At 40.2% G+C, this 23,832-nt stretch overlaps 1 protein-coding gene across 5 annotated transcripts in view; it reads right to left on the bottom strand.

Annotated features, from left to right (window-relative positions):
* RAI14 (retinoic acid induced 14) overlaps positions 1-23,832 on the bottom strand; it is a 186,430-nt gene that overhangs the window by 16,797 nt on the left and 145,801 nt on the right. For 3 of the 5 annotated variants that reach the window (XM_032278992.1, XM_032278993.1, XM_032278991.1), the window contains 9 exons: positions 21,774-21,862; positions 10,964-11,028; positions 7,071-7,128; positions 5,966-6,036; positions 3,541-3,647; positions 2,713-2,891; positions 2,440-2,468; positions 1,313-1,399; positions 305-391 (listed from right to left, as the gene is read on the bottom strand). In XM_032278992.1, the coding sequence (XP_032134883.1) occupies positions 305-391; positions 1,313-1,399; positions 2,440-2,468; positions 2,713-2,891; positions 3,541-3,647; positions 5,966-6,036; positions 7,071-7,128; positions 10,964-11,028; positions 21,774-21,862 (772 nt within the window). The remainder of the gene's footprint in view (positions 1-304; positions 392-1,312; positions 1,400-2,439; positions 2,469-2,712; positions 2,892-3,540; positions 3,648-5,965; positions 6,037-7,070; positions 7,129-10,963; positions 11,029-21,773; positions 21,863-23,832) is intronic. The other 2 variants (XM_032278995.1, XM_032278994.1) reach the window with 1 other exon arrangement.

Raw genomic sequence — 23,832 nt, forward strand, 5'->3', positions numbered from 1 at the left:
CACCGCACTTGGCCCTCTTGTCTTTTTCTTTTTTAAATGAAGAAAATCAATTATCGATTTGTAAATTTAATTTATTCAATTATTTTTTAAAAATTTAAATTATTATGGATACATACTAGCTGTACCTATTCTTGCTTTATGGGGTTCATGCCAGAACAAATAGTCAAGGGGTACTTCCTGGTGAAAAGGTTGTGAACCAATGATTCAGAAGCATATTCTGTTTCTTCCCATTGTTATATAACTCAAAGCAAGTCCATCATGTATCTTAAAATACAGTAACAAAACTGAATACAGAAAGAAATACCTTGAAGGGTGGTTCAGCAAAAAATACTGATTCCTTTCCCGAAAGTGGTGTCGAAGTTATTGATCTTGGGGAAGAGACATCACTTAACTAAAAAAAACCAACAAACAAAATGAAAATTATTCATAAAGAATGCACCTTCAAACTCTTTTCTTCTCCAGTGCCGAATAATTGACCTGTTTAACCAATGCAATGAAATCTAACAGTAAGTATCCTTGGCATCAATTAATTCAAGGGTAGAATATTTTCAATGCAATTCAGCTACTTCAAATACTTTCTGAAAGTTTACAGAATATAACTTTCTTCCTATATTAAAATCACTTTTTAAATCTATAAAACTTTTGTTGCAGGTTAAGAATAAGTATGCTAACATGCATTTAAAAATACTTAAGAGATGAGCTATTCCTCTCTACTGTTTAAATATGGATTATTCTCTTTGTGGCCTCTGAATTTTTACATAACAAGTCTCAACCTGTTTTTCCATGCAGTTACATAGATTACTGAGCTTCCTCCTCTGCAATGGTCACTATAAGCTCACAAATGAAAACTTCTTTTAATATTAGCCAACCGTAAATGTACAGTAATTAAAAAGGCAAATATATTTTAGCAATGTTTTAAGAAACTAACTGAAATTCATTTTTAACTAACTGCCTCATTGGCTACTCATTCTCCCACTCCTTACTACATCTTATAATATAAGGAACTAAAAATAAATTGAGCTTATCTTAAGGGAAAAGTGTCTGTGATAAGATTTTGAGAAATTTCCTCGAGACTTTTCAAAAAGAGGCTGTTCGATTCTACTGTTTTAAAATAGATAAGAATCAACATTATTTCCATACTAATCATCAAAATCCTTCTTACCACAATTTGTAATTTAAAACTGCTAAGAAAAATTTTAAATATGCACTTAAAGGTCAGTTCTAAAATATTCCTTTTTGGCCTAAACAAAATGACAAATTTATGGCTTTTTTGTAGTATGTTTATTGATTGTTGGTTTGCTTTTGTTTTTACCTGGGTAGGACTGATAGGAGGTGGTGGAGCTTTGCGTTTTTTTGGAGTTCCACTTCTTTCTGAGCTTATTTTAGAGACTTGGTCATGCTGAAAGTTATCACAGTCCAAAGAATGGAGGTGGGTTAGTTTGGTTAGTAAAGTCTGAGCAAGTAGCTTTATCAAACACATGAGAAAAACCTCAAAAGTTCATGCATTTCTTACTTTATCAAAATCTGAAATCTGCTACAAACATAAATAATATGCATGCGCCAAGTATTCTTCTAGGAGCCCATGCTTTAATAGCAAGAAAATAAAAACACATAAGACAAAACCAGATTAGGTTGGTGTGGAGAAATGGCAAAGTAAGGTTGACATCTACCACAATTTAGAAATCAGAACACAATCATAGTCAGCTTTCTGTATGAATGAAAACCAGTGGTATTTTCCACACCTCTGTATTATTTCCATTCCTTTTTAAAAGACTATGAGGGAAAGGGATAACTTCAGTTTTGAAGGTTATTGATAAGTATTACAGTTAGCACATATATTCAGTATTGAGTATTTGCTGTTTATGATTTCTTCAAGAACCTGGATGTGTAAATAAATAGAACAACCATACATATACTGTTCGTCAAAAAACAGTGACAACGTATTTTTAGAAAAAACTACAATAACAGGGCAAACTCAATTTCTACTTTCTGTAACACTATATGACATTCTAGAAAAACCCTAAGTAAAAGAAAAAGCTAAATTCTCTTATTTTCATTAAATAGCCAACATTTTCTGGGTTGTAGATCTGTAGCTCATGTGATATTACAAGTACTTAGAACATCGTTATTCAGTCGCAGAGTTTAAGCCGCATCAAACATGTTCACACCAATAGGAAGTATGAGTTAGTACATTTCAGAAAAAGATGAACATATAAGTAGCAAGTTTAAAGTTACATGCTTTTAAAATAAAGCAAATTATTAAGAAAACCTTTACCACCTTATAACAATGAATCATTTATTTCAAAGATATTTCAGTCCTTAAGTATTTTCAATACAGTCTTTATTATTTTACTATTGGACCACAGAGTGGTTAAATCTGAACTTCAGAATTCCCACAAGCATAAATGAAACATAAAAGCCTCCCCCAGAGATAAATACCTGCTTTGGTTTTGTTGAGGTCTTTAAATCTAAAGAGGAAAAAGTGAAAAAAAGAACTATAAGAACCATAATGATTCATATTCCCTTTGGGTAGGGGGATACACACACATACACACATATACACCATACACAATATTTTTTAACACTCCATTTTTCCTCAAAAATATGTTTAAAAGAATAATAAAATATATCATATTGCACACATTCCTTTATCCTTTGGGGAAAATGGAGTGGATAAATTTAAAACAACATTGGCTATTTTCTTTCACATACCAGCATCCTGAGAGATTTTTGATAATAGAAGGCTTTGAATTCCTGCATGTTCTGAGAGTTTGGAATAATGTAAGGCATTGTGTCCAAGAGAATCTACAAGGGTTAGGTCTGCACCCTTTTTAATTAAGGCTTCCACGATGTTAGAGCTGCCAATCTCACAGGCCAGCATGAGAGCAGTTCTAAAGGAAAAGGGAGACACAAAATTAGTACTAACAAAATGTGCAAACTCTTTCCTGGGAAATCAGTTGTCTTAAAAAAAGAGAGAGAGACAGAAAGAAGATTAAGTGCAGTTAAACCTTTATTATACTTAATCTTTGGGGAATTCGAAGTGGAATGCTATCAAGATGAAATTAGGCATTTTTTTTTAAACTTCAGATTAAATCAAAACATTAAACCATATTTAGTCAAACAACATAATCTTCTATATTATTTGGCATAATATGATGGGATTTAATATGACTGGCATGAATCTTATCCTTTTTTCACCTCAAGCACTTTAAGTAACATATCGTTGCTGAGACCATTTCTCCAAACCAACCAATCAGTTTATTTTATTTTGCATAGAAAGTCATAGGAAATTGCTTATTCATGTTAGCATATAATAGTCTCCTCACAGACTTAGCCAGCAATGATGTCCACAGATGTCTGGGGAAAATTGCTTTGAGGTCAACATAGATTCTTGATTATCAAAAACAGTAGAACTTTACAAAGGTAAGAAGTTAAAACCCCTTTATAACAAATGATTTATAACAAAATGTGATATTTTGAAATACTCTCAGAATGTGGATATCACTGAAGTCACATGATTTCTGCCTAATTCTGGGGTACCTTCCACTTTTGTTCCTGGAATTGACATCTGCTCCATGATCCAGGAGAAAGTGACAGATCTCACTGTGACCATTTTGTACAGCAAGAAGCAGTGGTATATTCCCATCCTAGGAGACAAATTCAGATTTAGATTTTAACTCAGGCACAAAATGCCAGAATTGCAAAAGTCAACTCCTGTTCTTTGCACCTGCTTTTCCTGACTTGGACTGCTGATCTAATATCTGGTCCATCTTGATATTGTGTCCCTATAGAGCCACAAGTATATGTCGGTACAACTCTTCTTACGGAATTTCACTGAATGCTAGCTTTTCCATAGCAGCTCTAGCTTCTTGGGCTGCTTGTTCCCCTGGCTATCACTGTTTGGGTGATCGTGAGAGAGGGTAGAACACAAAGTGTGTAAAGGCTCAAGGCAGGTATACCGTGTGTACTGAGGGATGGTGCTGGAGAAAGGAGGGACGAATCTCCGCATGACATCAGAAGATCCCACTGCCCTGTAGGCAGCTTCTTCCCTGTGCACTAATGATTATATATCCTGCCATTCCACTCTTACCAGAAAGTACGCTTTTTAGTTATCTTGCTAAGTATCAAAACATAACATAAATTAAGAGCCTATGTCTATTACTAACACATGACTAGAAAAAGAGATGCATAGTAAGAATAATATGCCATGACAATTGCAACGCCTTTGGGAAGAAGGAAATCTAGGTCTCCAACTCATATACAAACCATGTCAGGTGGATTACGCTTTTAAACATTACAATATAAAACAAATGATGAAAAATACTAGAAGAATATATATAGATATTTTCTGTAATCTTAGGTCTGACATAAATAACGCAAAACATAAAGAGAAGTTGTTATTCTGTTGTTTCTTTTTCCTGGAATATACCCTACGAATCCATCAACAGTGAGTTTTAAGGTAGGAGGATTAAACAGTCAAAGGGAAAAGAAAAGTTATAATATATCCAACTATTTAAAAATACAAGTGCTGCTTAAAGATTGAGTATTGTCAGATAGCAGAATTTCAGACAGATTTCTGGGCATTTTCTCTGTGAAGTTATAATACTTTCTACTTAGGAAGTATGGAAATTCAAGGGATATGAATTTGTTCACAGATTATATCTAGTCACTTCACAGAATCTCCATCAAGTATAAGTGTATGTGTGTCATTTCTCACGCTGCAACATGAAATTGTGATAGGTATATAAATTTATTCTCAAAAGAGCCTGGTGAAGTTAAAATAGCCAATAGTGGTCTTCAAAGTTGGGAGATTCTACCTAGAAGGTATTCAAGGTGATAGATGGGGTGCAGAAAGAAAGTAGTAAAATTTCTATTTGGACTTTTTATTTTATTAATTGAAAAAATTAAGTTTTATTTGTAATTACATTGATGGTAGAAAACATGGATAGCCGTAGAAACAAATATACCTATTTAGGAAATACATGCTGCAAAATGTTTTTCTAATGCTTTAGAAACCAATTAACCTTCTTCCCAGTTGAGAAAAAAGCCATGCAGCTCTCTGCCAGCGCTCTTTTAATTTTATAGAAATACACTCTTTGAGGCTGAAGCAAATCTGATTTTCAGTGTGAAAATAAAATATAAAAACTGTTATTTGTAAACAGAACTAACATCAGAATCCTCTGAATCGTCAGAATCATCTGTTTCAGAAAAATCGGATTCATCGAATGAATCTTCAGCCAATTCTTTGAGAACGATGTTAACATCACTCATAGGAGTGCTACGTTTGCTGGGATTTGACATTTTTGGCGATCCAAAACTACTGTATTTTGCACATGGAAATACCACGACCAAAAACAGGATGCTCTAAATAGAATGATGTATTTTGTTTCCAAAGTCTGTATACTACAGTGATGTGAAAATAATAATAAAAGTGAGCTATTTCTTTATCTGGCAAAGTTATCTTGTAAATGCTGCACTCCCCAAGTGAGTATTCTAGGGGCAAACAGGAAAAGGGTTAAGAATAATACATAAATCCATTTTGCAGAAGAGAATCTAGGTTGAAAAGCAATAGAATTTTGCTCAGCGGGGCTGCAGACCAGTACCAGTCTGTGGCCTGTTAGGAACCCCCCTGCACAGCAGGGAGTGAGTGGCAGGAGAGTGAGCATCACTACCCATAAGATCAGTGGCAGTATTAGATTCTCATAGGAGCAGGAACCCTCTTGCGAACCGAGCACTCGAGGGATCTAAGTTGTGCCCTCCAATGCCTGATGATCTGAGCTAGAACAGTTTCATCCTGAAACCCTCCCCACCTCCATCCATGGAAAAATTGTCTTCCCTCAAATCAATCCCTGGTGCCAAAAAGGTTGGGGACTGCTGGTCTAATGTCTCAGTGACTCTAGAGGTATCCCTCTGAGCTCTAGGCACCAGTGTCTACCTTTATATCTAGTGACTACCTGATACTCACCAAATCTTTGAGGTTTATGGGGCTCTTGTGCTCGCAGAGAATCTGCACAGCTTGAAGGCAGCCCTGCGCCGCTGGAGGAAGGAAAATAGAAACACCACAGCCAATCACAGTTATTCTCACAACCAGGGGTATCAGATACTTCAGGAAGGAAATGTTGATGTTCTACCCACTCTACATGTATTCACTCTAGTTGCACTGAAGAGAAATAGTGTTAGGAAGGTTAAGAGCGAGGTGTTTTGCCAGGTGTGTTGGCTGATGCCTGTAATCTCAGCACTTTGGGAGGCCAAGGCAGATGGATCATGAGGTCAAGGGATTGACACCACCTTGGCCAACATGGTGAAACCTTGTCTCTACTAAAAAAATACAAAAATTAGCTGGGGGTGGTGGCATGCGCCTGTAGTCCCAGCTAATTGGGAGGCCGAGGCAGGAGAATCGCTTGAACCCGGGAGGTGGAGGTTATAGTGAGCCAAGATCACACCACTGCACTCTAGCCTGGTGACAGAGCAAGACTCCATCTCAAAGAAAAAAAAAGAGAGGTGTTTTACATTACTGCTTAATTTCAGAATTTCGGAGTTATGCAGGCCTAAGGCCAATGTCTGCCAGTTGCCTTTAGGCAAACATTTGATTCAGCTTTTCACAGGACTTAGCTTTACCACAACTAGCAATAAAACACGTGTGTAAATCTAATCACTCATAGTTCAGTGTCAGTGTTTGTCACTTGAAGTTGTGTAATTGTACTTAAACAAAATGTTGGTAAATAAAATTGACTGATGTTCATAAAAATCCTCAAATTAAAAAGTCTGTATCACACATTACCTGAAATCTACAAGTGCTTATGAATATCTTAGTTTAAAAAGCAATCTTAAATTAGTTAAAATATATTAATCGTGATAATTTTCAGTGGTTGGGTGGCAAGGCAACTGATGAATTCTAGGCGTACATCTCAGTAAAACTCTGCATATTTTACAAATGGAGTAAAATGGGAATGTCTAGAAATGATGACAGAAAAGAACACCAGGAATAGTATGGAAGGTTAATGGCTTGAATAAGGATAAAGTTAGTGTTTCTAATGGCAGAAGAAGACGAAAAGGAGAATGAAAGTTACCTGCATAATGTAAAGCTGTTTTCCCAGAGCTGTCAACACTTTCGGCTGGGCATTTAGACTATAAGACAAAAATAAATACATCCATATAATAAAATATGCTGCACCAATTCTATTCAGTTCAGACTTTTCCTGCAAGGTATGATGTGACTTATTAGGAAGACTATAAACATAAATAAGCCCCAACTGCTGTGCTCCAGGAGTCTACAGTATGCTATGGGAAGGGGACTCATGTCTTCGGGATAGGCAAACTCTCCCACTCTTCACTGCTTCACCTATCTGTCCTTTCCTTCCATCATCACTCCAGCACCCCACCAGCTAACAGACATGCTCTAACTCTCTCATCTTGATCTTGTCTTCTCCCCCATCTCCTGCCCTTTCTGACCCCCTTCACAAAACCAGCTTTCTCTTAAGGATGACCCACATGCAGACCATGCTCCCCCACCTCCATTCACTCCTGAAACCACTGCAGTTGGGTGTCCCCTTTTGAGTCCAAGGAAATGGCCCTGGTCAAGGTCACCAACAACCTTCATGTTTCCAATGACAGTAAACATTTCTGTCCTCCTCTTTCCAACCTCTCAGCTCCTAGAGCCTTGCTTGCTCATCCTATTCTGCTTTTCCTCTTGCGGCTCCTCCTCTAGCCAAACAGAAACCCCCAGGGCTCCTCAGTGCTCTTCCTCTGAGCTCTCTTCCTGGTAAGCTCCTCCACACCCACAACCTGAAATACTAACTAGAAAAATGGATGCTAGTGACTCCCAAACGCAGAGATCCCAACAATACAACAGTAAGTGCTATGTATTAGCTCTCACATGCCAGGTACTATTCAAAGAGCTGTTTCAGGTCCTCTAACGACCCGAGGTAGATACTATCATTACTCCCACTTTCAGATGAAGAAACAGAGGCATAAAAAAGTTGATAATTTGCTCAAGTCACAGTAAATCTGCCAAGCCAAGATTCAAACCTAGACAGGCTGGGTTAGCACCTCAAAGGTAGCCCGGCTAAAATCTCTGGCTTCCCCTTCCCCATGCCCCGCCTGGACTATCATCTTCATCAACAGCATCATCATCAACCAGTGATTCAGCTTCGATCCTCCTCCTCCTCTTACCCTCCTCCCCATTCCTCCTCCCCAGTGGACAACCAGGTCTTGTCAATTCTTTTTTCCCAAACTCACCTCCGATCTGCCCTCTTCCTTTTCTTATTCCCAACATCCTTTAAGACAGCATCTTCTCACCTGAACAGCTAAGGTAACCTCCTGGAGGGTCTCCCCAGTTCTGATTTTCCCCCTTTTTATCAATTCTCTAAACAATCAGAATGCTCTTTTAAAACGGTGACCATCGCTGTTACTTAAAAGCCCTTCACAGTTCCATGCTGTACTTAGGATGATCTGCAGTCAAGCCCATCATGACATAACAAGGCCCCATACCCTGCGCTACTTTTCCTCCACACTTCCTCTGCCCCAGGCCCACACACTGGCTTTCATCACTCCCTGGCCAGCACCTTTCTACCTCAGGCCCTTTGCACACATCATTCCATTTGGTTAGAACACTTTCCTCTTGGCTCTTTGCATCCTTGGGAGGTCTCAGCTTAAATATCACCTCCTTCATGAGGTCTTCCCTGAACTTCCGCTTCTCATTCCTCTCTCACGGTAACCCATTAGCTTCCTTCGTACTGCTGTGCAATCTGTAATGTTTATGTTTAATATTTAATCAGACTGGGAGCTCCACTGGGATAGGGACAGCTGTTTGTCACTGTTTGACATGATGCACAGTACCCAGGAAACATGGTATGAGAAAGGGCGGGAGGAATAGCTGGGGGTTCGAGGAGGGAGACAGCTCATTTGTTTTCTGTTTTGTTTTTTTTTAAAGGAGTCTCACCCTATGGCCCAGGCTGTAGTGTAGCGGTAAAACTTTGGCTCGCTGCAACCTCCATCTCCCAGGTTTCAGTGATTCTCCTGCCTCAGCCTTTCAAGTAGCTGGGATTATAGGCATGCACCACCATGCCCGGCTAATTTTTGTATTCTTTCAGTAGAGATGGGGTTTCACCATGTTGGCCAGGCTGGTCTTGAACTCCTGACTTCAGGTGATCTGCCTGCCTTGGCCTCCCAAAATGCTGGAATTACAGGCATGAGCCACCATGCCTGGCCTGAAAGAGCTCATTTGAATTTGAAGAATCTCACAAAGCTCTATTTTTTCTTATTGCCAGGAGAAGGAAGAACTTTACATTGGTCGCCCCTGGAGAGGGGAAATGGCTCCAGCAGACAGGCAGTAAGTTAAGCAGAGGCCTGGAGAGCCCAGGGAGATCCGTAAATGCAGAGGGTGTAGGAGTGGGGAGCAGCAGGTGATGGGATCTCAGCACAGAGAGCCTCAGCTACTGAGACAAGAGGTGAAGAATTAGCTAGACAGCAAAGAGGAACAGGACCTGGGAAGGCAGCCCAACAGGAGGACACGGCTGAGGTTTTAACCACCATCCAGGAAGAAGAACAACTGGATGGTTTGGCAGTTAGAGGAGGTAATAACACACTACCACTCTAGTGAAATGTCTGCCCTTCCGTGGTAAGAAGAATGGAGATTAAGTTACAACTTGCCATGCTTTGGCCTAATTTTAAAACAGCACAAGGAACTCTTTAAAGGCTTCAAAGATTCCGAAGAAAAACCAATCCATTTGAATAACCAGATATAAGATTACATTAGAGACTAGAATATCTGGTTCTTGCCCACGAGAACATCCAGCTTGTCAGGTTAATACTTCCTTAAAATCAGAGCCAGATGCAAAGTCTGGATAGCCAAGTCAGAATGGGAATGGAGATTTCAAACATAAATAAATTACTTAAAAGTTGAGGTAGGGCCAAGGGTATGGAGGCAGAGCACTTGAGCAATGATTTTCACTTATCCGCAGTGTTTGGTCCCAGAGAAGGCAGGGAAGAAAAGTTCTATTTTAATTGTCTTCAGAGGGAAGCCTCATAATACAACATCACAGACATTGATCTATTTTTCTTGAATTTAGCTTCAAAGACCTGTTAAGGTTAAGCATTCTTGGAACTGGCAGTAGCTTGCATCACATAACGCAAGAAAGAAGCTGTGTGATCAACAGAGCAGGACAAGCTGAAGAATGTGACCACATTTCTGCATTAGAATTTCGAAGCCAAATTAAAGCAAGATGCTGGGTCCTAAATAGGGCTTGTGGAGGCCAAGACAACAGCTCAACAGAACAGATAGTACAACCAAACATGTATTTTATTGCTCTATGCTGTTCCTGAGAACAGCCAGCTTGCATCAACTGGATGTTACCGCATGGATGGCTATTGGGAGTTCATTACATATTCATCTTTAAAGATTTATAGAAGTTGTCATTTTAAGGGATCGTTATAAACTTCCTGGAAAGATTATTGAACCAGGGAGTTGACTTAAAATTATAAAGAAGAATAAAACCAAGGACTTAAACAAAACCCAAGAACTAAAGCTCATCAAGTTACATATAAGAAAATAATGGTTGAAATTTTGCATCTCAAAGAAGAGCTGCATTCTACTGATGATTTAACAATACTAGGATACTGGGGATCCTGTGTGGTAAGAATCTCCAGCAGCTTAGAAGCTGATATTTAGAGGCATTAAGTCCTTCAGCAAAGAAAAGGAAGAACCAAATAAAGGGAAGAAAAAGGCTGGATCCCAAAAAAGACACTCCAGTTTTGATTAGATCCTCTTCTCTTCCAGTGGAGTTGCTATGGAAACAATCTTACCTTGGCTATCATTTCAATCATGAAGCTTCTTAGGAAACACAGGCTTTGGGACAGTATTTACAGTAGTATGTATGGAGGGTGTGTTTGTTCTTTTACAGACAAGATTACTTTTAAATTGTAAAACTGACACATTTATAATTCTAAGTTGTCACCACCTTACCTGAAGGAGCTTCCTGATGCATTCATGGTGGCTGTTCTTGGCTGCGAGGTGTAAGGCGCTGTGTCCTAAATGGATTTTTTTCAAATAATAAAAAAAAAAGGCCACACTTTAAAAAATATTTTTCTTATCTGTGAGAAGGCAGCTATAAGGAAATAAATTGTTCTTCAAAAAAGATGGAACTGTGGATTTTTTTTTTTTTTTTTTTTTTTGAGACAGGGTCTCGCTCTGTCACCCAGGCTGGAGTACAGTGATGTGATCGTGGCTCTTTGCAGCCTCAACCTCAGGGCCTAAAGTGATTCTCCCACCTCAGCCTCCCAAGGAGCTGGGACTACAGGTGCATGCCAACACACCTGGGTGATTTTTATATTTTTTGTAGAGATGAGGTTTTGCCATGTGGCCCAGGCTGGTCTCAAACTCCTGAGCTCAAGCGATCCTCCTGCCTTGGCCTCTCAAAGTGCTGGGATTACAGGTGTGAGCTACTGTGCCAGGGCTGGAACTGTTATTCTTGAGAGCAGGAGAATCGAGCATCCTCCATCCCACCTACTGGATGATATTCACAGGCTCCGACTGCTGTTCTTTCGGGGTGCAAAGCAGCTCCAGGCTAGACGCCTGCAGTGGACTCAGGATAATGCAGCTCAGCAGCTCTGCTTTCAGCTTCAATATGTTTGCCAAATGTTCTGTGTCCACAAGATCTATGCCAGGCTACGCCCACCACAGGCTGAGGAATCCAATGAAAGCAACCCACAAGCCCACAGAATACATCAAAGATCCACACACTTCAGCCCCTACTCTTGATATCTCAGTTCCCTCTCCTCTCCGTGTACTCCAGTCCTGAATGGAAATTATCTGGAGTTTTCTGATTTTCAAAGTTCTTATATAGAAGAAGGGTGAGAGCTGTAAAATTCTCAATGAGGCTTTTCCTGACTTTCTTGTTTCAAATTCCAATTTCTCCCCAACTCTTTTATCCCCACTCCCTGCTTTATTTCTCTATACAGACATACACTTATATAGTTAACTATATAGTTAAACTTATACAGTTTTTCCCCCTACGAGAATGTAAGCCCAGTGAGGACAGGAACCCCTGTTGATTCCCTGCTGTATCTCTAGTATCTACAACACTGCTGCTGCACAATAGGCTCTCAATACATTTCTGTCCATCTGAATTAGAGGGTATGCTAATTTCAAATGTCTGGATTGGGGGACCTGGGGAAAGGGTCAGAGCAGAGGACCTGACCACTGCCAGACAACCCAGCACACCTAGTAAACTCTTAAGCCTGGATTTCCCAAATGATTGGACCCAATATAACACCTGTAGATAATGCCCATACTTTAGGATATGCTTAAAGCACGTTCTCAACCTCTGTGCCATTGATCTTTTAAGCTGGGTAACTGCTGTGGGTGGTTATCCCATGCAGTACAGAATGTTAGGCTGGCCTCTAACCAGTAGAGGTCCAAATGTGACAATCAAACCGGTTCATTAGAACCACTGACTTTGAGGAACAATTTTTTTGTGTGTGAGACAGTCTCACTCCTAAGCCCAGGCTGGAGTGGAATAGCACAAGCATGGCTCGCTGTAGCTGAAATCTCCTGAGCTCCAGTGATCCTCCTGCCTCAGACTCCCTAGTAGCTGAGACCACAGGTGCAAGCCACTACACTTGGCTAAATTTTTGTAGATATGGGGGTCTCACTATGGTGCCCAAGCTAATCTCAAACTCCTGGCCTCAAGCAATCTTCCTGCCTCAGCCTCACAAAGTACAGGGATTACAGGCAAGACCCACCACTCCTGGACAACAATTTCTTTATATGGTGGCTCAGGCCCCAAATACCTTTTTTTTTTTGAGAGAGAGAGTCTCACTCTGTCGCCCAGGCTGGAGCGCAGTGGCATGATCTAGGCTCACTGCAACCTCTGCCTCCCAGGTTCAAGCGATCTTCCTGCCTCAGTCTCCTGGGTAGCTGGGATTACAGGTGTATGCCAGCACGCCCACCTGATTTTTGTATTTTCAGGAGAGATGGGGTTTCACTATGTTGGCCAGGCTGGTCTTGAACTCCTGATCTCAGGTGATCCACCCACCTCAGTCTCCCAAAGTGCTGGGATTACAGGCATGAGCCTCCACACCCAGCCTCATTTCTTTTCTAAATCAGTCTTTACTTTGTAACACTGACCAGAAATCCACTAATTAGAGAATCATATAGCTAGGAAACACTGTATTTAAAAATTAGTGGGCCACAGGGCTATGGTTAATGGCACAAAAATGTGTAAAGTCAAAGGATCCGATTCCTTCTATTTTGAGTTCAGCTGTATGGAGAGATTTTTAGGGTAGGTGTGAGGGAGAGTTGTTTCATGAACATGAGATACTGAGACAGGAATCCCTCTGTCCTTTCCCAAAAGGAAGAGGATGAACAAAATTTAAAAATGAAGGAAAAGAGATTCTTGGAAGAAGACAAAGATTTTCTCTTCCTTTTCTTCCTGCTATTATATGAGATCCCTCCTTCCAGGGTGTATGAAGCATAACTGTATAAGTTTAGTTACATGATGCATTAAATAGGCTTTGGTGGAGTAGCTTGGCCCTCCGACCATCACTTACCCACTGTTTCTACGGATAAGCACATTGTGAGTTTTAAATAAATGCCTTAAAAATGAGCTTTTGGAACACGTCCTGATTGTAAGCTGGAGACTGTTTATGTTGTGCATGCGATGCATTAACTTGTCCCTGCTGTGGACAAAAGCTGCTCTGCGTAAGTAGCGCCCACTGGAAAAAGACACAGCTCTCCAAAGACGAGCTGGTTGGGAGATGTAAACAACTTATCGTAAAATAACAGGTTTTCTTTTTACTTTGAGTAAGTTTTCTAGTCAGAACTGGAGTAAGTGCCAGGTTTCTATAGAAGCAAAAATGCTTTTATTTCCTAGCCCTGTGATGTTTTTCTAACAAGCGGCAATGAAGTATTTTTCACTAAAAATAGTATCAAAGTCCGATGATGCGTCCCTTAACACTATTACACCAAAGTGAGATGTCTCCCATTGCTAATATTAACACAAAATTCTCTTTCCAAATGCAAAATTTTCTGGACAACATATTATGTTAGTGACAGAATCCAACCCTGATGAGACAATGCATCTCTGGCTGCCATATACCTGTGGATCTGTCTAGAGTATCAGGAAGCAATTTCCCTACGGGCAAATAACAAGGGCAATTCTCATTTAAGTGCATTCCAGCAGAATTCTGCCTGCAAATAAAAGACTAATGATATTTATAAATCAAGAGTCTTGGACTATAACAGGTAGTCTAAGAATCCTGTTACTTCAAAGCTGTCTGAGTAGAAGAACCCAGCTGCTGTGGCCATAGGGCACCTTTCCCTAAAACTACCTCAGATCATGAGCATGTATTCAATTCTTAAGACAACTGGAAAAAAGACGAAGAATTAAATAATATCATAGAGGAATCATCAATGGGCCTATGAAGATACTTTTCAAGTATATGTGAAAAATGTTAAAATCAGTGAAATCATAGGATACAAAGATACGGCTGACAAGTACCAAAAGGTGAATGTTTCTTAAATAGTTAGAAATAAATTATTTCTGGCTGGGCACAGTCTGTAATCTCAAGACTCTGGGTGGCAGAGGTGGGTGGATCATGAGGTGAAGAGTTCGAGACCAGCCTGGCCAACACAGTGAAACCCTGTCTCTACTAAAAATAAAAAAAAAATAAAAATAGCTGGGCATGGTGGTGCACGCCTGTAATCTCAGCTACTAGGGAGGCTGAGACAGGAGGTGGAGGTTGCATTGAGCTGAGATTGTGCTACTGCACTGCAAGCCTGGGGACAGAGCAAGACTCTTTTTCAAGAAAAACAAAAAAACAAAACTGTTTCTTAAATAGTTTCAGATAATACAGAAACATTTAAAAATAAAGATTATTAAATGACCCTCAACTGATAAGGTTTAAAGTATTTTCTTAAAAGTCAGAGTTTCAGAATGCAGAATATGTTTAAAGAACAAAGTATAAATTGATTTTTTTATTTACAATTTTAACTATGTTGAAACACATTATTTTTAGAAATCCTCATCTTCACATCAGCTTCTATCAATGAAGCACAAGACCATTCACCTTGTCGTAGTTCCAGCAGAGAGAAAATCTGATTGTAAAATATTTGTTTTTAATAACCATTCTTACCAATATGAAAATTATCCCTTAGGTTCTCCTTATTTTAAAAGTACAATGTAGATCTGAGGCCAGGCATGGTGGCTCACACCTATAATCCCAGCACTTTGGGAGACCGAGGCAGATGGATCTCAGCCCAGGAGCTCCAAGACCAGCCTGTGCAACATGGCAAAACCCCATCTGTACAAAAAAATACATAATTAGCTGGGTGTGGTGGCATATGCCTGTAGTCCCAGCTACTTAGGAGGCTGAGAGGTGGGATGATCACTTGAGCTCCAGACTGGGGGACACAGTGAAACTCTGTGTCAGAAAAAAAAAAGATGTGCATAGTGTTTTACATAGACACAAAAGATGCTTTTGGGTGTATTAAATTTTATTTTATTCTAAAAATAGAGACAGAATTTTGCATGTTGCTCAGGCTAGTCTTGAACTCCTGGGCTCCAGTGATCCTCCTGCCTCAGCCTCTCAAAATGTTGGGATTACAGGCGTGAGCCACCGTGCCTGGCCTATGAGTATCATTGGAAATATTCTCATGGCCAGATAGGTATGGTGGCTCACACATGTAATCCCAGCACTTTGGGAGGCTGAGGTGGGTGGATCATTTGAGCCCAGAAGTTTGAGACCAGCCTGGGCAACATGGTGAAACCCCATCTCTGCTAAAATTACAAAAATTAGTGGGGTGTGGTGGCGCATGCCTGTAAATCCCAGCTACTCAGGAGGCTGAGGTGGGAGAATCACTCGAACCCTGGAGGCGGAGGTTGCAGTGAGCTGAGATCAAGCCACTGCACTCCAGCCTGGGTGACAGAGTGAGACTCTGTTTAAAAAAAAAAAAAAAAAAAGATACTGAAATATTCTCATGGTCAAGTTATGCTGATCATAATATATGGTTGGCCCTTTTGGCCTCTTCACACACGAGTTAATAGCAAATATATTATCATAAATCATGAATTTATTGCAGTTATATTTGAGAACACCACATACTCTAAAGTGCCTGAGTTTTAGGGTGAATACTATCTTTTGTGCCTTCACACAGTATCAAATTTGAGTGGGATTAAAGGGCATCATGGAAGAGAAGGCCACCCCAAAATCAAAACCAAAGCGAAACCAGCAACTGGAGATGCGAGGGATGAGTATGGGCTCACCAGTTTTCCTCCTTCTAAGGATTCATATTTTCATATCTGAACCTCTCACTCTCCTAAATTTCTTTTCTTTTCTAAGAAAAGAAGTTATATTAGCAAAGTCAAGTGTGCAAAAGGATCAGAGAACACTCAAGACGTGAGGGAACAGAAACTGCAAATCATCCTTTAATTTCTATTTCTACCTCCTTCTATAGCAAAACCTTTCATTCTTAACTAGAGAAATGGCTGCCCGGAAGTTCCCAGCTACCCATAAAGCCAGATGTGGCTACAGACCACGTTCTGTGCATCAGTGGATCTGGGTGGAAATATGTAGGTGCAGTGTGTGGGCCACACTCGCCTTTCTCTTTCTTCTGCTGGGACACAGGCTCTGGGGAGTCATCCTGGACCACTGGGACCCAGTAACACCGTAAATGGCAGAGCAACAAGGTAAAGGCGCCCAGGTCCCCAAGGTGTAGGGCAGAGCTGCCTTACCAGCGTGGGACTCACCTGAGAGAAATACAATGCTATCTTGTTTAGGTCCCTCTTATTTAGAAACTCTATCACATAGTGTCTGATGTATATGCTTGTTAATAAAGGGAGTCTGAAAGCTAGTGCCTGTGGCAATGCTTCTATTTAATCCTATCTCATACTCCAGGGTGCTACATGCAAGCATTAAAAAAAAAAAAGCCCAGGAGTCAATTTTACTACTCTTGCCTATTCTTAACACGATGAAGAACAAGAGCAACAAGCAATGAAAAATGCCAGACACACAATGTGAGTCTAGCTCAGAGATGGTCCAGTGAGTCTGGGAGCTGATTTTCCCATCTGATCACGATATGCTGTGGTGCTAGTTGGCAAACTAGCAATTAAGAAATAGGGGGAGGCCAGGCACGGTGGCTCGTGCCTGTAATCCAGAACTTTGGGAGGCCAAGGTGGGCAGATCACTTAAGGTCAGGAGTTTGAGATCAGCTTGGCCAACAGGGTGAAACCCCATCTCTACTAAAAATACAAAAAATTAGCCAGGTGTGGTGGGGCATGCCTGTAATCCCAGCTACTTGGGAAGCTAAGGCAGAAGAACCATGTGAACCTGGAAGGCAGACGTTGTTGCAGTGAGCCAAGATTGCGCCACTGCACTCCAGCCTGGGTGACAGAGCGAGATTCCATCTTCTTCTTTTTTTTTTTTTTTTAAAAAAAGGGAATAGGGGAACACCCAGAAATCAAAAACATAAGTCATGTTCTTAAGTATTTCCTTTGAATTTTCTTTTTTGATTTGTAGAATGAGAACAGTTGGTGTGGTCACTGAAAATCTTTTTTTTTTTTAAAGATGTAAAACCTTTCAAAAGCCCAATATGTACAAGATGATTAACATGATCTGGGTGGAGTAGCAACAATCATGATAATACAGTAGGGATACACAGTGAGCACTTACGTGAGCCTGACACTGCTAAGATGCCCATACCAACCATCTCACTTAAGCCTCAAACCTCAAGGGTATCTAAAATGACATGACTGTTGATGCTGGACTATGACCATATCCAAAGCCTTATCTTCTGATATCATTTTGCTCCAAAATTGCTTGTAAAACATCCATAAAAATTCTCAGATTTCCAAGCATTTCATATGGAAAGTGCTTTTTTTTTTTTTTTGAGATGGAGTCTCGCTCTGTTGCCAGGCTGGAGCACAATGGCTCGATCTTGGCTCACTGCCATCTCCACCTCCCAGGTTCAAGTGATCCTCCTGCCTCAGCCTCCTGAGTAGCTGGGATTACGGGCATGTGCCACCAAGCCCAGCTTATTTTTATATTTTTAGTAGAGATGGGGTTTCACCATGTTGGCCAGAATGGTCTCTATCTCTTGACTTCGGGATCTGCCTGCCTCGGCCTCCTGTGCTGGGATTACAGGCGTGAGCCACGGCACCTGGCCGGAAAGATAGCTTTTAAAAATGCTTACAGATTCTTGCTTCTATAACTTAAATCCAGTCAAAAGTTTAAAAAGTAGGAAACTATACCAATTTGACCATCCTGTAGACATTAATCATGGATAAAAAGAGCCAGTGTAATAGATTTTGAAAAGTGGTCGTGTATGTGTTTTGTTTTTCAAAATTTCTACAGGGTAGGATGATTTATAGCAACATATCTTTCTAGCAGTTCTCACTGGGTCTTGAGATTGAAGGTGACCGCATCTCAGTCACAGTTATTTCTAGTAATAATGTGGCAAAACTTAAGGTAGGTTCACTGCAAAGACAATACCTATAAAAGTTAAGCCATTTAATCCATCCCCTAACCACCACAACAAATGTTCAGGACTAGTGATGACCACGAAAGCACTGCTGCTCATGCAGCCTCATTCCTCCCTTGTATTCAGATATGCTTTCTTGAGAGGGAGAGTGAGCAGATGGGTATGACAGCCAACAGGTAAGACACAGGCATGGGCAATAAAAAGCCATTACAATTTTACCCGTTTATTGGGACAGAAAAAATGAGAAGCATTTTTCTAGATGCATTTTTTTCCCACACAGTGTTCTCCTTCTCTTGTTCCTGTGTTCTCTTTGCATGCTTTCAAGAAAGCATGCAAGAAGCTGGTATCTCATTCAGACCAAAGCAAAACAAAGCCCAAGGACCGAAGTGCCAGCATCATTGCTAAAAATGTTAGGTGAGAGGGAAGCGATGGAAACTCTGAAACATCTTCAACCCATGGAATATCCTGTGGCCACAAAGGGATGTGGATCCCACCAATTTCAATTGGTTCCCACTGATCAATCCTGGGAAATATCCAGGCTGTGTCTGCAGTGTCCCCTCCATTGTTGCTTCTTAGAGATGGCACATCTCAGGCTGTAGGAAGTGGACACTGCTCTGGGGCAGTTTTCCTGGCCAGCACTGCACCAGCCTCTCAGGAACCAGGTTAGGGCTTTCGTAGCAAATACAAGCTCTACCCACATGGTGTGATAGGGCCACAAAGAACTACACTTCTTTCTTTCTTTCTTTTTTTTAAAGAGCCTTTAATGTGGGAAATGAAACTGGTGGGATATTTATTAAATTAAATGTAGGATACAGAATTTATTATATAATATGATCTCAGGCATGTAAAAATGTATTGGGAAAATCTGGAAGGAAATATAATAAAATAAATTTTTTTTCTTTCTGATAGGAGTAGGAACATGAATTATCTTCTTTATAGTTTACTGTATTTCTCAACTTTTCTACAATGAGCATGTATTTAAAAAAAACTTACTTTGGCTGGGCACAGTGGCTCACCCCTATAATCACAGCACTTTGGGAGGCCGAGGCAGGTGGATCACCTGAGGTCAGGAGTTCAAGACCAGCCTGGCCAACATGGTGAAACCCCATCTCTACTAGAAATACAAAAATTAGCTGGGTGTGGTAGCAGGTGCCTATAGTCCCAGCTACTCAGGAGGCTGAGGCAGGAGAATTGCTTAAACCCGAGAGGCAGAGGTTGCAGTGAGTAGAGATCACACCATTGCACTCCAACGTGGGCAACAGAGTGAGACTCTGTCTTAAATACAAAAACAAAAACAAAAAAACCAACTTATTTTTCTCTATAATAAAAAGAGGTAAGGGAAGATTTTGGTTATGCTGAAAATAACTACGGTCCTGTCTAATCCATTTCTTAACATCAAGTACAATGAAACAAAACTCTACCACTTTATTCACTCTCAGCTAATGCTTTCAGATTATGAGTTTCTTAGAGGGAAATTTCCCCTACTTAAGTGGACATACATCTCATTAGCATTATTTTAGCAAATCATACTGTACCATGTGGTTTTATGACCTAACTTTAAGAGTAATGACAATTAACTTTAAAAACAAACACAATAGTCTTGAGATTAAAAATGACTTTAATTAGAACAACATAAATTAGTATTTCCCTCAAGGCAGTTATGTAAGGAAACCATTTATCCCTCTACTGATGTTGCCATTTCTCAAAATATTTTTGGAACATTCTGTGGAACTACTCAGAAAAATCATTCTGTTATTTCAATCATTCCCTATTTTTGACCAAAAATGGCTTTACCAGTTTGACACATCATTTACCTGACTTGACATCAAATTTTTTTAGGGCTCTTGGGTTTGCCCTTAAAAAAACAAAACAAACAAAAAAAAAAAACAAAAAAAACACCCTATCCTCAAAGGATAGAGATTCCCAACCACTGAGATTCTTTTAAGTCCACAAACAATGAAAACAATTCTAAACCTGTTTCCAACCCTATTTTGAGTAATAACAGCATTCCTGCAATACCTGGCTGATTCCCCAAGATGACTAGTCTGAAGAGGCCAATTTTGGGGGTGGGAGAAAAGGAAAGGATCCATTATAGGTTCATGAAAAGCCTAGATAAAGGCAATGGAGTAAGGCTGATTTTGTATGCCAGTAAACACTAACAAAAACCTATTAGAAACCAAAAATTCTCCAGTGCAGTAGGGAAATGGAAAGCCATCAGTGGTTGCTTTGGTCCTTTGGGGTGGCCAGCAAGGGCAGAATCCCAAGCTAGAGACCCCAGGGGCTCCTTCTTACAGGACAGTCTTATCTTATACAAGATAAGTCTATACTACCTTTTCTCTCCATTTGCCTTCTTCATCATTTGTCAACATTGGTTTCACACTAGAATCAATCACCCAGGGAGCTTTAAAAAAAAACAACCAGTTGACTGGCAACATCCAGAAAATGGAATCTGAATCTCAGAAGATCAAGTGTAGTGTAGTGTAGAGTGTGTGTGTGTGTGTGTGTGTGTGTACTGTTTATTCTCTTCCCTTCCTTCAAGTTCCCAAGTGAACTGGATGCCCTAAAGTACAGTAAGGGTGAGAATCGCCAGCAGCTGGTTCAGATGAAGATCAATGCTTCCATCTACAAAGCCTATCTCAGCTGATGAAATGAGCTCCTGAGTAACTAACTCCATTCATCACCTCACACTGTGATTCATAAAAACAAAAATTAGGGGTGATTGGTTGGTCTATACATATAATCTTAGAATATAAAAAATGAGGATAAGAAGCATAAAGTCTTTAGTTGACTAACCACAGAAGTACAGCTATATAATGAAACCATGTCAGAGTCTAGTTATTGGAGGTGATTCTCTTTTCTTCTTTTGGACTCTAAATTTTATCTGTAGACTCTAATTGTTATTATTATTATTATTGAGACAGAGTCTTGTACTGTTGCCCAGACAGGAGTGCAGTGGCACAATCTCAACTCACTGCAACCTCTACCTCCTGGGTTCTAGCGACTCTCGTGCCTCAGCAGTCTGAGTAGCTGAGTAGCTGGAATTACAGGTGCATGCCACCATGCCTGGCTATTTTTTTTTTTTTTTTTTAATTTTTAGTAGAGATGGGGTTTTACCATGTTGGCCAGGCTGGCCTTGAACTCCTGGCCTCAAGTAATCCACCCATCTCAGCCTCTCAGAGTGCTGTAATTACAGGATGAGCCACCGCACCTGGCCTTATTTTCCACAATGAATATGTATCACCTTTTGACACCTCATCCAGTGCTGGCCTGCTGGCTTATGAGATTAAAAAACACATACCGGTAGTATCTTGGGCTGTCACATCCACACCATGTGTAACCATGACCCTGAGGCATTCCACGTGTCCTTTTGCAGCAGCAAGATGAAAACTGGAAAGAGAAGTAAACACAATCTCCTTAAGATTTCTACTATTTAATGTTCATCTCCAACAAAGTTTTTTTTTTTCCTTTTCATGTACACCTTCTCTTCCTTGAGCTCCACAAGCACCCCCTGACTAGGCATTATCATCAACCTCATATTTAAGAGGCGGAAACAGAGGCTCAAGATGGTCTGATAATTTGCCCATTGACAGCTTTAGTTAAGTGATGGAACAGGAGTTTGGTCTTTCAACCCCAAAGACCAGGCTTGAAAAAAGTCAGATTCAGCCATACATTTGTCCTTTATGAAACAAATGAGAAAGTCCCAACTAGATTGAATTTCTAAGTAGTATATCTTTATCAATGTTTTCCTGTTGTCTAGTGTTTTCACCATAGCTATTTTACTGTTTTAAAGTGATATGCTCTAAAAAGAAAATCTTGTCTAAGTCAAAGAGTGACCAGGTTTTTGGACAACTCAATGCCCACTGTTGAGCTGTAACTGAGTAACAACAGTTGCATGCAGCATTTCATAAGTGTCTAATGTGGGTCAAGCATCTGACCACACGCTTTTATGCATTGTTTTTCATTCCTATGACAGCTCTTTAAGGTGAGTTCTATTACGTTCTCCATTAGATGTCAGGTGTCCACACTCTGGTGCAAACAGTATTAGAGAAATCCCACCATTAAGACTCCAGAACTCAATGACACTTGGGAGCATGAGCCATGATCAGCATGTTTAGACTGGGCATTTGAGGAAAGGATAACATCCAAATGTCAAGTCAATCATCCCTGCAGATCCTGGGGTGAAGAGCACTTTTGCATGCAGAAAGAAGCAAAGCGCAATTCCACTGGGCTGTTAGGCCCAGAGATCAAGATGGCTGCAAAATTTGGCCAGATTTCCCTTCTCTCAGTTGCTATCCTGTAGAGAGGTTAATGAGACTTCTAGTTCTTCTCTTGCCTCAGTCATGTTTTAAGGAGGTGCCCTCAGGATACCTCTCGTGAAGTCCCTTAGTGTCTGTACCTCCGAATTAATGCCCAGGTAATTTTCTCGAACTGGTAGGATCTGTCATTAAAGCCCAGGGTAACATTCAACTGGAAAGTCCCAGAGCTGATATTTAAACCCAAGTTGGTCTGATTCCAGCCTCTTCTCTTAATAGCTTGGCTGAGTGACGGGGACAGATCAACAAATAGGAATACTTCAGTACCAGTTGCAAATCAGCCATAACATAATTATCTGTGTGTTTTAGGAAGTCATTTTCACCTCTCTCTACCTAAATTTTCTCCATTGTAAAGGTTGGGGATCAAGTCAAATAATTTCTAATGGTTCCCCTGGCTCTAACATTCTATTATTTTAGCCTACCTGGCTGTACTCACAGCGACTATTTCTGTATTTGTGCAGCAATCTATCTATGTGTAATATCTATTTACAGTCAAAATTTATTTTATAATTGATTTCACATTACAGTAAAACTTTGAGTGCATGTAATGATTTGAGAGTGTAGTGACTTGTTTTTTTTTAAAATTTCTTTTTTTTTTTGAGACAGTCTCACTCTGTCACCAAGGCTGGAGTGCAGTGGCACGATCTTGCCTCACTGCAAGGTTCAAGCGATTCTCCTGCCTCAGCCTCTCAAGTAACTGGGATTACAGGCGTATGCCACCACACCCAGCTGATTTTTGTATTTTTTGTAGAGATGGGGTTTCACCATGTTGGCCAGGCTGGTCTCAAACTCCTGACCTCAGGTGATCCACCTGCTTTGGTCTCCCAAAGTGCTGGGATTACAGGTGTGAGCCACTGCGCCCAGCCATAGTGACTTATTTAAATGGAATTCCTGATTCAATGTAGCTTCACCAAACTATATTAGCAGTACAATAATTCCTTCACTTCTCAACATTGTTGGGATAGCTTCATTTTACAGTAAGTTCACCTTTAAGCAGTAAGTCTTTTATTAATCTTGGTAGGTTTCTAAAAGTTTCCCAGCCTT

This window comes from Sapajus apella, unplaced genomic scaffold, assembly GCF_009761245.1.
Source record: "Sapajus apella isolate SASKATOON/1434 unplaced genomic scaffold, GSC_monkey_1.0 scaffold11, whole genome shotgun sequence".
NCBI classification, from domain to species: domain Eukaryota; kingdom Metazoa; phylum Chordata; class Mammalia; order Primates; family Cebidae; genus Sapajus; species Sapajus apella.